The sequence below is a fragment of the Micropterus salmoides genome, unplaced genomic scaffold (assembly GCF_014851395.1).
Source record: "Micropterus salmoides isolate LMB-PRFRI ecotype aquatic unplaced genomic scaffold, ASM1485139v1 Ms_hic_scaffold_9, whole genome shotgun sequence".
Lineage (NCBI taxonomy): Eukaryota > Metazoa > Chordata > Actinopteri > Centrarchiformes > Centrarchidae > Micropterus > Micropterus salmoides.
The window spans coordinates 9,238,807-9,254,162 of NW_024044681.1; the positions used below are offsets into that span (position 1 = coordinate 9,238,807).

The 15,356-nt window shown below is 39.2% G+C and overlaps 1 protein-coding gene across 3 annotated transcripts in view; it reads left to right on the plus strand.

Annotated features, from left to right (window-relative positions):
* Window positions 1-14,273, plus strand: part of sgcd (sarcoglycan, delta (dystrophin-associated glycoprotein)) — a 331,965-nt gene extending 317,692 nt beyond the window's left edge. For all 3 annotated transcript variants that reach the window (XM_038707837.1, XM_038707838.1, XM_038707835.1), the window contains 2 exons: window positions 2,117-2,240; window positions 8,804-14,273. In XM_038707837.1, the coding sequence (XP_038563765.1) occupies window positions 2,117-2,240; window positions 8,804-8,989 (310 nt within the window). In that variant the 3' untranslated portion in view covers window positions 8,990-14,273. The remainder of the gene's footprint in view (window positions 1-2,116; window positions 2,241-8,803) is intronic.
* Window positions 14,274-15,356: the final 1,083 nt, after the last annotated feature.

The following is a 15,356-nucleotide window of genomic DNA, read 5'->3' on the forward strand; positions in this document are numbered from 1 at the left end:
TTTTACTTTAAACTATATTTTAATTGATGGCAGTCAGGGAAGACAACATTCTCATGCTTTAACAATGAAGTGGCATGTGTCACTTGGTGGGCACTGTCATCAAGTGCTTTGGCATAAAAACCTTCCTCCTCTATCCTTTTATTCCTTCCAGATAACCTGAGTTTGAACTCAGACATAGAGGCACTTTACAAATAAGGTTATTTTACTGCTTAAACAGAAGTTTGCTGCTGTTTTTCTACATTTCTTTTGTAACACACAAACGATACTGCTACTACTGCTGCTCCTCTCACTTCTCTTCATCCTCTGGGGAGTTCAGGTCACCACTTGGTGACTTTGTTCATTAAGTCTGGCCAGAGCAGACAGTTTCTCTACTGTTCTTCTTCCACTGTTACCTTTGCTGATGAAATATGTGCTGCTTGTTTCTGTTTCTTTTCCTATTTTTCATCCTCACTGATATTTTGAACTTTTCATAGATCTGCCATAAGAACTATTAATTAATGTTGCCATATGCAAGCAAACCTTTTGTTCTTACTCTTAGCATTTATCATCTTGTGTATTAAAATGAATGTTTTGAAAATGCTAACAAAAGCAACGCACTTCTAAGAGGCCAGGATTTAGCTAGAATGAAGGTTTTGTGCTTGGATTGTTATAGTCGCGGTCTGTTTCTATAACACATAGACTAGTTAATAGCAGTAGATATAAATTATCTGTACAAACTACTGTGTATTATTAAATAGAACCTGCATTAAATGTGTATATGTTAATCACATTCAGTTGTACAATAAAGTGCCTAATAAAAAAAAATTGCTTCACAAGAAAATCATCTAAATTGATGAATATAAAGTCTCTTTGCACCAACCATGGACAGGTTATGAGACAAAGGGCCCTTGAAAACTGCACCTGAACTTGCAAGACTTGACGGTTACGAAACTCTCCTGGTTGTACAAAACTGCAAAAGATGAAAAAATATCTGGTTCTTTAATTTAAAAAAAGTCATGGGTACTAGCCTGAGTATCTTTGCATATAAATTGAACCTTTAATGGCTGCTCCTCGCTCAGAACAAAATCACCTGAATACAGTGTATGTGATATCAATGAAAATCTGCTCCGTGGAGAAAATATCACACATTTTATCCACAACCGCCACGGTGACAGGAAGTCTATACAAAGACAGACTGAATTTACTGAGGCACCTTTTTTTTTCTAAAGATCGGTTCGTGGCTCTGAGTGGTTTTGTCACGATGTGAACAGGAGTGGGCTGATTTTTAATCCCCATATAGAAATTTGTAAGCAGCCACAGCATGCGAGTGGGCTGTAGTGTTCAAGTGTCAGATCCACTCAGTTTACACTCCATTCATGTTGGTAGTCCTTAAAGTGTGTGTTCTTGTTTGTCTATCTTTATGAGGACCAATTTGAGTTTTAGACTCCAAGACTGGGGCTTTCTTGAATGTTACGTCCCAACCTAGAGGGTAGGAGCCCAACATAAAAGTTAAAAGGAACTCTGATTTTGCAATTAAAGTAAAATATTGTATTTTACAACAAAGGTTACAAAAATTGTGACAATAAACTGAATCACTGTAATTTAGGATGAGCAAAGGCTAAAAGAACAAACAAGAATCTATCTTCTCAACAAGTGCTGACTAATCCTAGGTGAAATAAACAAAAAGATATTTACTCAACCTTACTCCCTAGGATGAAGTAAAACAGGAGAAAACAATGCAAAAGAAAATAGCAGCTCTACCCCTGTCTGTTTATATACCTAAACATAATCATTGGTCAAAAGCAACCAATGGACCGTCTATTCTCTTGTGAAATAATGAGAATGGATAAACCATTAGTATTTAGATTTATATATATATGAGAGAGAGCAAATATATTCAAATCCTAACTTTTGCTTACAAAGTTAGATTGCAATTAGGCTGTGTGACAGAAGCATTGAACAAAGTTAAATTTTATACTGAGGATCGTTAAAACGAGAACACACCGGGCGTATGTACAGCCTAAACTTCTTTCATATCTTTTTCCTAATTTTTGTTTTTAAGAATTGCTCTTTTACTCATTCAAACATTAAATATAAACAGTTGTCACTAACAGAGCTGTTCTGCCTCTGTTCCCAGACTGGAGTCTCCCACTCGTTCCCTACTGATGGAGGCTCCTAAAGGCATCCAGATCCTGGCTGAGGCCGGAGACATTCAGGCCATCTGCAGGAACGAGCTGCGACTGGAGTCCAAAGACGGAGAGGTGTGTCAACCAGCAGCGCAGATTAACTTTTTGTCTGTTTGAAGGACGAATGCTGCATCTAATCATTGCATTTGATTATATTTGTTTAGCTGATGAGTGTATCCAAAGCGACTTACAATAACTGTTTCTAACCATGTTGACACAACTTAAAAACTGCAAGAATTATGAAAATACATCAACTTCATCAACAATGCAGAACTGCTTCAAGTGCTACATTTAGAAACAATAAGAAAAAACAAAAAAAGCAGGCCTGCAAACAGATTATGTTGAGCTGTAGCTTGACCCCACACTGCAGAACAAAAGTGTAGTGGAGAGGCCGTGGTGTATGGTTAGACCATGTCCCACTCACAGCACGGTAGGCAAGTACAGCCACCAGTTGTCAGTGCAGGGAGCAGAGGTGCAGTATGGGGGAACTTGGGTAGGTTGAAGAGCCTGGACCACAGCCTGCACCGCCTTGGTGAGGAATGGATGTATTCTCCTGATGTTGTAGAGAATTAATTTCCAGGAGCTGGTTGTTGAAGTGAAGTACAGCTGGTCCTCTAGTGTCACACCCAGGTTCTTTGCAGTGCAAGCCGCGGAGACCCGAGTGTTCTCAATGCCAACAGAGGGGTCACAACTTGTATCCTATTTAGTCATTAGCTTTGGTAATAATAACTATTGTTGTAGTACTCAAGACCGGTCTTGGTCTCGAGACCTGTCTTATGACCACTTTTTGTTGGTCTTGGTCTGCGGACTCGCATTTGTACTCGGTCTTGTCTCGGTCTCGGACATTGAGGACTCTGGATGTTATTTCAAGACCAATCGAGGAATATCAATAAATTGCTTTTGCATTGTCTGATTTATTTGTTAACATCCTAACTTTGATTGGATGTAAAACGTATTGCTTCAAATGCAACCAATAACCCTAATTAAAAATGTTTTTTCCCGTAACTGCCACCCCTGACCCGCAAAGGTAAGCATGGAAAAGGAGTGTTGAATAAAGATTCTTACGTTGATTTCAGCTCTTAGTGTTTGTATGTGGGTGTTTTAATGGGAATGTGGATCTTTCAGATCAATTTGAGAAGTACCTGTAAAGTAAAGTTTCGGTCTCGATAAACTCTGGTCTTGGTCTCGACTTCAACAGTAAGAATAACATTGTGCTTAACAAGTTAATGGGTCACAAAACACACACAGTCACATGAATTTGACAGTTTGGAAACTGTTAAAGTTTTATCCATCACAGTTTACAGCCCAACTTCCTTCCTTCTTCTACTTTGACCTACCGTACTTACCGTAGTTGTGCACACACATTTTGGGTTCACAGCCAGACAAAGTTTAGATAATCTGGATAAACTGTTGACGTTCTGACAAAAAAAATTATGAAAAAAAGATTTAGTTTTGTGAAACATGAATTCAAGTTATCTCTTGTTCTTCACATCTTATCAGTCACTCTGTAGAGATACTGTAGATGTGACTTTTTTTGAAATTCACTCCAAAATAAAAGTCACTCGTTCTTTAAAAAATGCTCATCAATAATGGGCTTTTTCAGGGAAGACATTTGGTCATGCTAGAGTAGTAAAAGCACAGCTGTAAAATAATAAAATCAATGATGCCTGAATTCCATTTAGCTACTTCAGTTTCAGGGTCCTGGTATTGTACATGCTGGCTCGTTGTCACACAGTCATGACTTCCTCACTGGGACGTTTGAATACAACGGAGCCACTGTTAATGTTATTAGTAACACCTGACGAGCCTATGACAATTCAAAGTATCTGCTATGTAAAAGGTCTGTCTTGCAAGTTATTTACAGAACAGTAACATATTCTACGATATAATCATAATTTTAAATAATGGGTAATTTAAATGAAAGCCTTCATTAAGTTGTTGAAAAAACAAGTACGGTGAACTAAAAACACCTTGATTTGTCCAGAAAAGATGATGATAAAAATGATTTTCTTTGTTAGATGCAGGTCTGTTACTTTCTGCACAAAGATAAAACCTCCCACCCTGTGCACTGGCAAGTTATGAAAATAACTTTCCTTGTGCCCATACTGGCTGATGGGGCTCCATCTCAATTCAATATTTCTCCTGTCCAAACGTATTTTTAGCAAACAACAATCCAAACAATAGTTAGCTCCCTCAGCCAACATGGACCAGCATTTAGCTCATTGGCTGGTGGCAATTTCCCACATACTGGCCGTCAACCAGAATCTGAGTCTCACAGAAAAGCAGGAGAATAGAGAACAGAAGTTTCTCCTGGTTTTTCATTTTGCTTTCAGTCACTAATTCAGTTCTCTTTGAGTCTTTCACATCATATAGTTTTCCTACTTTCGTCTTCCTCTGTCCTCTTTCTGTCTTTAACTTCTGCTTATTTACTGTCATTTTTCCTCTTCATCCACTCCTCATCCTCACGCTGCTTCTTTCATCCTTTCCTCCCTGCTCCTAAATTCTTCCAACCATCCCCTGATTCGTTACACACATCAGTCCTCACATTCATCACGGTCGGCTGCGTTGATAAAAGGATTTCCCACCTTAGGTTGCACCAGTCGTGTCATGTCAGATCTGTTAAAATCAGCGAAGGAGGATTAGGGAGAAGAAAGTGTTTAAAAGTTTCCCACAAAAACTGTTTCATACATTAAGACAGGCTGCTGATATGAAATGTATGTGGAGAGAGAGACTGTTTCAGGAAGGTGCCCTTGGATTCAGTTTGGTCCAATCAAAAGTAGCAGTCTGCAACCACTCCCACACCACATCTTCTTGCAGTTTTCATGGATGTTTGGTCGAAAATGTGGCTGTTGAACTCATGATGGTCAATTCATATAATTAGAATGACAGTTCCACACTCCATTAGTGTCGTAAATTTCCATTTGTCAAACCTTTGTCTTAAACGCACACTCTCTGTCTCTCCTCAGGACCCCCTTGGCACCACCAGTGCAATTACAGAGTGGCCATTAGACACCCACAACCCACACAGGCAGATACAGAAATAGACTCACACAGTAAAACACTGGGGATTCCTGAAACCACTCACAGTCATGTAACTGACACTCGATTACCCATGCACGTTTTCTTTAAGTGTAACTTCACCCAATCTAATAATCTGCACTGCCAGCTAGTGGGGACAACACGCATTTTCCACACTGTGTGCAGCACAGCTGGTTGTGGTTTGGTGCGCCCCGTTGCACTGGTTCAACCTATAGTGGCCAGTGCAGCAATTTCTTTTCTCTTCTTGTTTAATTTGCGCTATACAAACATAACTGCAGTGATTGTATATTGTGGCTTTGAGCACTGCCAGAACACGGGTGACCAATACTCTGTACTGTGCTTGAATGCATCTTAGGGACAGTGATCGAAGACTGCTGCTGCTCTTCTGCTAACATACGTCTTTGGCTACACAGACATGTGTTAGCTTCACTGATGGTTTCCTCCCAAGATTGTGCATAGAATACAATGCAGAGTGTAGCGGAGGCTTGCATCATCATGTGTGCCAGGTATGAAAGTCCTAAGAAATTTATAAGAGAAAACAACGAGCCTGGCAAAGACTTTTGTCTGTATTCAGTATAAAACTGTCAATTATATTCCTTTGAGAAAATCAGAAGCATTCAAATGCATAAAACTTTGTTCTGTTCCAAATGAAAGAAAGGATGTTTTGAATAGTTCAGGTTATCTCAAGGACAGTTGTCATCTCATTGGTTGTGCACTGAAAGGTCATTAACAAACAAGGTAAAATATGAAAAAGACATTTAAAAGAATCCTATCAGAGCGCAAAGTAACACTAGAAAACAATGATTCACAGCAGTCTGCCACTGGTCGTGTGAGGAGAGCCTTAGGATTGAGTCATTTCAATGCATATATTTTTTTCAAATTAGGAACTTATCTGTACAAATTGTTATTTAAGTCTAAATTACAAATAAACAAGTGATTTTTGTTTTTTGTTTTACCATTTGCAGCACTAAGACTGTAGTTTAAAAACACTAGTTCAAAGTAAACCATCAAAAAAAGCCTTTTTCTGAGTTTTTTTTTTTTCTTAGAAGCAGCAGAAACTAAACACAACTTTGAAAATAAAATTTAAAAATTTAAAAAGTCAATTCAAATTATAGGGGTATTTGTCTGTGAAAAGCTGTAAAAACTAAAAACAATAAGCCGTAACCTTTATTAGCTTAATCTACATGTACTTTTGCCCTTGGCTAGGGCACAATCACACTCAGCTTTATACACACACGAAGATCATCCAGACACAAATGCACACACACAGGTTCTCCCAGTATTTCACACCACTTTCCCCTCATGGTGAAAGATTTGTTCAACAACAGCTGTCTGAGGAAGTCAGCTGAGACTGCTTTAAAAGTGTTCCAGGTCATTTGATTGTGATGCCTCCCCGAGGCGCCTGGTAATGGCTCCTTTACCTTTCTAGGACTGGAGAGCTCGTCCTCTCCTCGGGCAGTGAGACACCAGCCCCGTACAAGCCCCAGGAGGCCCTGCAGGGAGAAGGGGAGGAGAGGGCAGAGAGATAGGATTCATGCTGCAGTGGTTTGTGTCTGTGCAAAGGGAGAAAGACAGTTTGTTCCAATCAATGTGGGGTTCAAGGGAGTAAAGTGAGTGGATGAGTGGCTGTGTGTGGATAGGTGTGTTTGTGGTAAGGTGGCAGAAGGAAGTTTGCTCTCTTTTTATTCCTCAGGAGACAAGAGGAATGACATGCAATCAGCGGAGAGTAAACTTTTTTTGCTATGCTTTTAGCTGGACAGGGTTTTTAGATTTACCCTACTCTGCCACTTTGTCAACAAAATATTTCCAAATGTCATAAGGAATATTGGTTATAGGTCAACAAACCACCTGGCCCAAAGAGGCATGGCTACTCACAAAAAGGTGTATAATGTCTCACTGTAAGCTGCTGGAAACAGGTTAACAAAGAGGAAAATCCTTCATTAATGGCTGCAAAACTGTAGGTGCGTTTCACTTCCGACTCACATTAGACCATCACGTCAGCAAAAGTCAGCCACAGTCACCTCGAACGCACCTTCTGACATTATGTGGGGGCGCTGCAGTGCTCACTTCAGGTTACACAAGTATGTGGACAGTTAGAGAAAAGCCTGAGGTAACAGCCTGGTGATGATACAATAACAGGTAAAATACTACAGAATTTGAAAAGATATATCTTATCTCACATCTTAAGTACACTCACACACATAAAATGTAGAGAAAATTGGATTTATCCTACAAAATCTGTTGCTGAATACATTTGGAATGAGACATTGGCCATATGCTTGCAGTATAGGGGTTTGTAGGGGGAGGCTGTGGCTCAGGAGGTAGAGCGGGTTGCCTGGATCGGCGGTTCAATCCCAAGGCTCCTCCAGGCTGCATGTCGAAGTGTCCTTGCACGTAGGCTCAGTGTATGAATTTGTGTGAATGCGATGTAGTGTAACAACGCTTTGAATGGTCGCTAAGAATAGAAAGGCGCTATGTATTAAACGGTTTTAACTTTTTGAAACCTCCAATATGTAGGTTTTAAGTGTCTTTGATGACATTCAAGAGCCTTCATTTGCCGATTGGCCTGTCCTCTGCCCTCACAGTGGGCAAAACTTATTTCTAAGAAAGACAGCAGATTGTGTTTGTACAGTTCTTGAGGAAATGTAGACCATTTAAAATTCTATGCAACCAGCAATGTGGAGCGTTGAGGTGTTCAGAGCCACAGACAGTGTTTGTGCCTGTCCAATCAAAAGGGTGAAGAGATTTGCTTTGAGAGCAATTAGAGTGAATAGATACGAAGAGACATATGATTTAGCAGGTCTTAATAGAGGTAAAATTAAGCTTTTTAGCCCATAAAGACAGAAAATGAGTGTCTCTTCTGGTCTGAATGAATGAAGAGGATCATAATGGATCATGAGGACAAAGGGAGGTCAAATATACGGTACAGTAAATGGGGTTGAGATGTGAGCAGTTACAGGCAGGACATGCAGATTCAGACATTTATTGAGGAGTGACACAGACGATTTTGGGGAGATTGAAGATGAGCTGTAGCTGGTTTCCTGACAGATGTTACACATCCTGACCAGACAGAGCAGAAGAGCTGCCCAGCTGGCCTCAGTCCAAAAACCTTGATTCACAATCACCAAACAAAAAAAACTATACTTAACTCAGACTTGTCCTTTAATTAACAAGTGGGTTCTAGTATGTAAGACTTTGTAAGATTACTAATTGCTCATTAGGTACGACAAGTTTAGATTTATAGCACCTTTCAACAACATAGAAATTTTACGTGGTTTAAATAAGACATGAAAATACATTAAGATAAGATATGAAAGAAATACATTAAGTTGAAACCTTTAGCAAATTTGCATATACCGTCTTCCGCTTGCTCTTTCTCCATTGACTTGTATGCAATTGTGACACATCTAATGTTTGCTCCGCATTCAGTCTGAACACCCAAAAATGTCAGAGGAACAACCTCAAACTGGAATTCCACATGTTCAGTCTCTTCGTCTTCATCTGTTTCTCCCTCCCCTCTTTGTTTGTCCCACCTGAGCTCTGCTCATTAGGTTTCCCCCTTTCTCCAATCTCATCAGTTTTCTCTCCCCCTGCCTCAGATCTCTCTGGATGCTCGGAGGATTCGCCTGATGCGGCTGCCTGAGGGGAAGGCCTCCACCAGTTCCTCATCCTCTGGGACCAGGCAGACTGTCTACGAGGTTTGTGTTTGCCCCAACGGGAGGCTTTTCCTGTCCAAGGCCGGCATCGGATCTACCTGCCAGATCAGCAACAATCTCTGCCTCTAGGACTGAAACATACAAATATATATAAATACGCAGATATCCTGAAAGACAGACGGGCAATAACAGACAGACGTACCCACATCGCCTGCCTCTAGGACTGATTCACAGCAAACACAGACACTACATACAAAGACTGCCAGCGCTGATGGTATAAGTATAAACAATCATGGATACTGTACCTACTGTACACACTGATGTATACACTTTGCAATCACAAACACTCTGACTGATATTTAGGCTCAACCGATATGTTTCAACAGGCCAATACTGAAAATTTTAGATTGAAGCTGCTGACAGCGGATATTTTGTGCCGATATTTCAAAGCTACTAAAATATTTTCTCCCTTAATTTTATACATTTCAGAGTGGAAAAGCCTCTGAAAAAAGCATTTAGAGCATCACAGGACACTAAAGCTCTCCACTGAGGGTCATATACATCTCTGTCAGCTCTTTATACTTACCATGCAGCAGGAGATATTGGGCAAGAGACAAATGTGTTGCATTGCAGGGTTTAACAACTTTTTAACAAAACAGAGGTCAGAAAGGAACCTTCATCTCCATCATGTTGGACAACGTAGGACACTGGCTGATACAGCAATGTTGAATAAGGGGAAAGTATTGGTAATGTATCGGTCTGAACCTAACAGTCATCATGACACACTATTTATTTATTAATAGCGTACACACGAAAAGATGCACACACTAGATTACAGACATGCATTCACACAGTACACATATTTGAACATGGTGTGTACACACACATACACTTTTCTCATAGGAGCCTCCAGGTAGAAAGTGAGAGGAAAATCTCCAGAGATTTACTAGAAGAGACGCTGATCTGTTTCCTTTCTCCCTCAAGAGCATTTCAGTACTGGAATCCTAGGGTACCACCACGGCAGCAGGCCCCGCCCATTCCTTCTCCCCTCCTTTCTTCTTCCCCTTTTTCCTCATCTTTTCTTTTTTCTTCTCCAACGTTTACCACAGCTGAGATAATAACATCATTTCTACTTTTCCTGGTGTTCATTTTAAAGCCCCGCAGGCATGCTATTAGCACTGATTACAACTATTCATAAAATGAATTGTAATTGTATATGAGAGGACTTGGCATGGATGTATTATAAGAACTGGACACCAGACTCCAAAAATGGCACCCATTCAGTTTGAAAGAAAATTTCAGGGCCAGCACACAAAAATAGCTTTGTAGCTTCCGAGCAACTCTCAGCCCATAGACTTTACATTGGGATTATGTCATGTTTAAAGCACCTTTCTAGGCTCTACAAATATAACACTTCATGGATTATAATCCATAATACAGAATAATAACTGACCTTGTTTGCAGTTTGAGGTGTCCTGTTAAAACTTTTACAGATCCGTCTTTTATAACGGTGGCCAATAGAAAAAGTTCTTTCTGGGTCACAAGTGATTTTTTTAGTTGCAGTACCACAAGTGGCCACTGGGACAAATTGACAGCAAGGATGACTGGCAGTGCCAAATCCAGCTCTCTTACTACATCCATGGGAATTATGGGGATAGTTTCTAAGGCAGACATGTTATAAACAGCCTTTTCTGTCAAACACATACCAGATCCAGATGTGCATGTGCTAAATTTGAGTATATGCAACACATTCTCACTCCCATCTTGTCAAAGTACAGCTGAGTGGCTTTACACTTCAAACTATGACGCTTTTGTGTCAGTTTTGAATGTTCAGGGCAAACTTCGGGTTAGACTTTCAAAATAGAGTTTGCTGCAGTTTGGTAGGTTAGGAACAGATCATAGTTTGGGTTACAATAATAAGTTAGTTTTATAAGTTAACGTTGATTGATTGATATTGGTTTTACATGGGAAATAGACGGCAGTCTCCTGGGGAAAGTCCTGTGTTGTGACCCATCCAACCACCCTGACCTCCTCCCTACGCTGACTTTTCACACTATTCACATTACGTCACCTGACTTAGATGTCACATAAAACCATTACGCTAGACAGGCGTGTCCAGAAATGACTCTAAGGTGTACCTACAGGGTCGTAGTTTGAAGTGTCCGGCTGTTGACGTGTTGGGAATGAGAGGGGGCTGGTATGTGCAGTGCTGTTTTTGTGCTTATATGACAATGTATCAACCACATTTGGGCTGTGTGGAAAAACACTTGATGATTTTCTTCTTATTTGATGTCATCTTTTTACGTTAAACTGAACAGAGAGCTGTTTTAATTTCTCATAATGACTGGTTTTTGCTTGCATAAATTCCGTCCATGTCTCTTCCTGCCAAAACAGTATCACCCTCCTGCCGCCCTGACAATGAAAAAAAGTATAAAAACAACTGAATATCCTGTTATAACCCTTAACTAAACACAAGGAATATGTCATTAATGTCCAATGTAAGCTGCTCGAACCTCGGCGGTGGTCACCCTACTTGTTTCTTGCACTGGGACATTTTTAAAAAAGGACAAAAAAACAAACTAATGCGAGCCACTCTGTTGAAAGAGGGGAACTGTGCCTGTGCCTTATGTCGATGCACTTGTGGCAAGAAGAAGCACATCACACAGACTTTCTTTGGCATCAAAAAGTAACATTATATGTGATTTCAGTTCAGTTTAATCCCATCCACAAATCTCTCCCTCTCCCTCTGAGTGAATGCAAAGACCTTTAGCTACATCTGACTGTAGTTCTCCCTGCTGTCAACACCTGACTCTGCAAAAGGACCACTTCTGCTTCCCTGGTTTGAGATAACGTTCTTGTTACTTGTTTTTCATGATCAAATATTCTGTGTGAGCATATTGTATGTGTTTTATGTTAGTGTTTGAAGTTGTAAACATGTGATCCTGTGGAGTTTAACAGACAGATTATGGCACTGATGGGTCTGATTTCCACTACTTATCACAAACTACTACCAAAAACATAGTTTCTCCAACAGATCTTTATGACCTGTTTTCATCTTAACAGGTTCACATCTGGTGACTTTAAAAGCGTGCTTTCCTTTTAGGTGGAGACTAGTTCAGCAAGACTACTTTGTAAAGACGTAAAGATCTTGCATGATAACATCCAGAAGAAATGAGACTTTTTGGCCGAGTGGCCTGTGATAACGCCTGAACACACACAGAGTAGCGCACAGCATTTACTTATATCTTAAGTGTCACATCCTTTTCAGAGTCAGGTGTGCCAATCTTCTCGCTGTCGCTCAGCTTCTCTGTCGCTGTATATTAAAGGCCTTTCAGAAATATTTCACAACAAAATTGAATCTATCTGATGTATTTGTTTTTTTGAATACATGTACACGAGAGAAATACAAATTTTTATATGGTTGTATATGTAAATAATATAAACATAACCACATCGGCGCGCATCAGACAAAAGAGAAACACTGCTCTTTTGCAAAAAGGAAAACCTTTTTTATAATGTACATCAATATGTGTTTTTATACTGAAAGGGCAAAGAAAGTATGTTAAAGGATAATCATTGACTTAGCATGTACAGCAATGTATACACCGTTCGCCTGTGGAGAACAGGCTGGTTTTGTTTTTATGCCTTCTCCTTCCTGTACTCGTCTCTCCTGCTGAGCTTCACACAAACACAAACCTTCTTTATTTTTGTTTTATTGTTGTTGATTTTGTTGTTCTGTTGGGCCCGAGGTCTTTGCATTCTCTCCAAGTGTGCTGTGTGTACATTTGTGCTACTACGAGTGAGCTTTTGTTTTGTTCTTCTGATCCACAGAACGTGTTGAGTGATTCTCAGAGATACAAACACAGGAACCAAAAGTAAAAAGAAATGAAGCAGAGAAGGAAATGATACAGAGGGTTACACATGAGCTACGATTGCTGGATACCAGAACAGGCAACAAATATCCACTGTATTTAATGAAAAACATATTTATCAACCATCGGATCATTATCAATCAGACTAAAATGTTTTGAGAAAGTACACAATCACTTTGACAAAAGAATAAAGAACATTTTCATTGATTCCATAGTAATACTAAAAAGTATATTGTAGATACACTTTCCAAATTCAATCAGACCTGCAGATGTGCATAATGCACACATTTTGGAGTTTGAAGATGATCCAAAGAGGACGCTGATCAGGCATCAACCAGTGGATTACGTTGCTGATCAGTTTATAATATCGACAAGATGGCGTTATGTAAAGCTTCCCCGTGTGTTAACGCTGAGCGCTCTGTACTTCCTTTTCTGGCTTCACATTGGATTTAACATCCATCCTGAATATTTACATTTTTCTTCATTCTTCAGTCTGAAACTGCCGTTCATGGAGTAGTTTTCAAAGATGCCAAAATAAAAGGCGTTGTTCAAATTGATTGCAGTAGTTATTGGATCCTCCCTGACAAGAAAAAGCAACTATAAATTCCACTTACTGAACAGGAAACCTTTTGACTGCAGACTTCTATCATGAAATCTGTTCTTTAGGAGGGTTGATCTTTCTTCAGTAGAGACACAAAGTCCTGGTTTCTCTCCTGGGTAACATTTTTATCAACTATACCTAAATGAAATCAATTAAATATGAGCACACGTTGTTTTAACATGATAATCTAATGATTATTGTGTTAGCAAACAACAACTTTGTTCCAACATGATTACTTGTAATTACAACTAGGACGATAATACCAATATTTTCCACACTCGGTTGCTTGTTTTTGTGACCTGGCCAGTAAAGTTGTAGATAATCTCTTACTTTAGAACATGTCAGAGATTTTCAGAAATATATGGGAAAACCAGTTTAACAATAAAAAAAACAATGAACTACAGAAGTGGAAGAGAGGCTAGTTAGGATGCAGGCTTCGGCGTGACATCTGGAAAACTGAAGAGTAATAATACATGGGGAAAGCTGATGGTTCAAAAGGCTGATGGTTGTGATTATTATTTCCCTTCTCTATTCTTTTTTTTTTTTTTTTACCTGTTGCACTGCAATGCTAGAAGCGAGTGTGACAGAATAATAACATAATAATAACAGAATGTTATACAGGAATGAAGTCAATAATAATAACCTCTAAACACATTTTTTAAGTATTCAGCGGTTTAGAAGCTGGTTTCAAGCAGTCTGAGAAAAATCAAACTTTGATCTGATTAAAAAAAGTAAAACAAAAAAAAAAAATTCTGCTGCAACTTAAAGCATACAGGGATTGAATGAATAGAAGTCAGGGGAGGTTATACAGAATTAGAATTAAGTTTACAATAAAATATTTATATTTTATTTTACAGTAGAAAACTACCACTCAAGTATTACTTTTAAGGCTTTATATTTAAATCTGAAAACGTTTGACTAATAAAAATGCTTCAGTATTTGTCTGCCTTAATTGTATTCCTGGCATTATGCATATGGTTTTAAATGCATCTAGTTCCTCATGTTGGCAAATAAAATTTACAGACACTATAGTTGAACAATTATCAGGAAAAACATTTAATTAAAAAAGTCAAATTTACACTTGATTCTTGGTTATGAGTCTGATACAGTGCTATACTGAGAAGTTAAACTCACGTTGATATTGTCGGAAGATCTGCTGCACAGTGGATGCAATGTGTTCATTTTCTTGATTGTCTATCATCCATTAAAGAAAAGTGCCACCTGACACATTTAATAACAAATGTCATTATCATCAGTTTGTAAGTAAAGCAGTTTTCAAATGACTTTTGGAGATAAAACCCTATACTAGACAAAAATATTGACAATGATGCATCCTGTTATATTTTTTGCTACTTCTACCTTGTCATGATGTCACCCGATTATATCACTGATGATCCATACAGAAACTGGAACACTGAAGATACTGGACAAATGTCACAAGACAGCAGTCTACTGTGTTTTATGTCACGCTGTTTCCGGATTTACCCATTTTCCAAATTTCGCTGACGACCTCATCATCTTCATGGTGCACAGTTCTGATGGCACATGAGTAATCATGTGTGTGAAATTGATTTCCAGAGAGCTTTGATGCCTTTCTTTGTCTCTGAGCGTATAAGGAGTCGATGTGCAAATAGAAATCACTGAAGGAAAAGAACAAAAGTCAGGCGTTAATATAGCTTTCTATTCCAGAGAAAATAGCCCAAACTGTCTGTTTGTATTCTTTGAGAATGATAAAGTCCAGGACATCGTTCCTTCCTTCATGCATCTTGTAAGTCAGTCACTATCATCACCAACATGCCAAGAGCAGCAACGGCTGTTTCAGAAACTGTCCTGTTTCTAAAAGCCAAATATTTGACAAATGAGTCCGTTTAAAGCTGCTGAAGAGCAGCACTGGCCACATTCCCTCAGTAAAAACTTACATTTCCTTCAGAGTATTTTAATTTGAACGTTTTCACCCGACCCTCTTGCTGAGCTCTGGCAGAGTTCAATCTGGGTCATGCCTCCTCTCTTGTTTGCCGTGTTA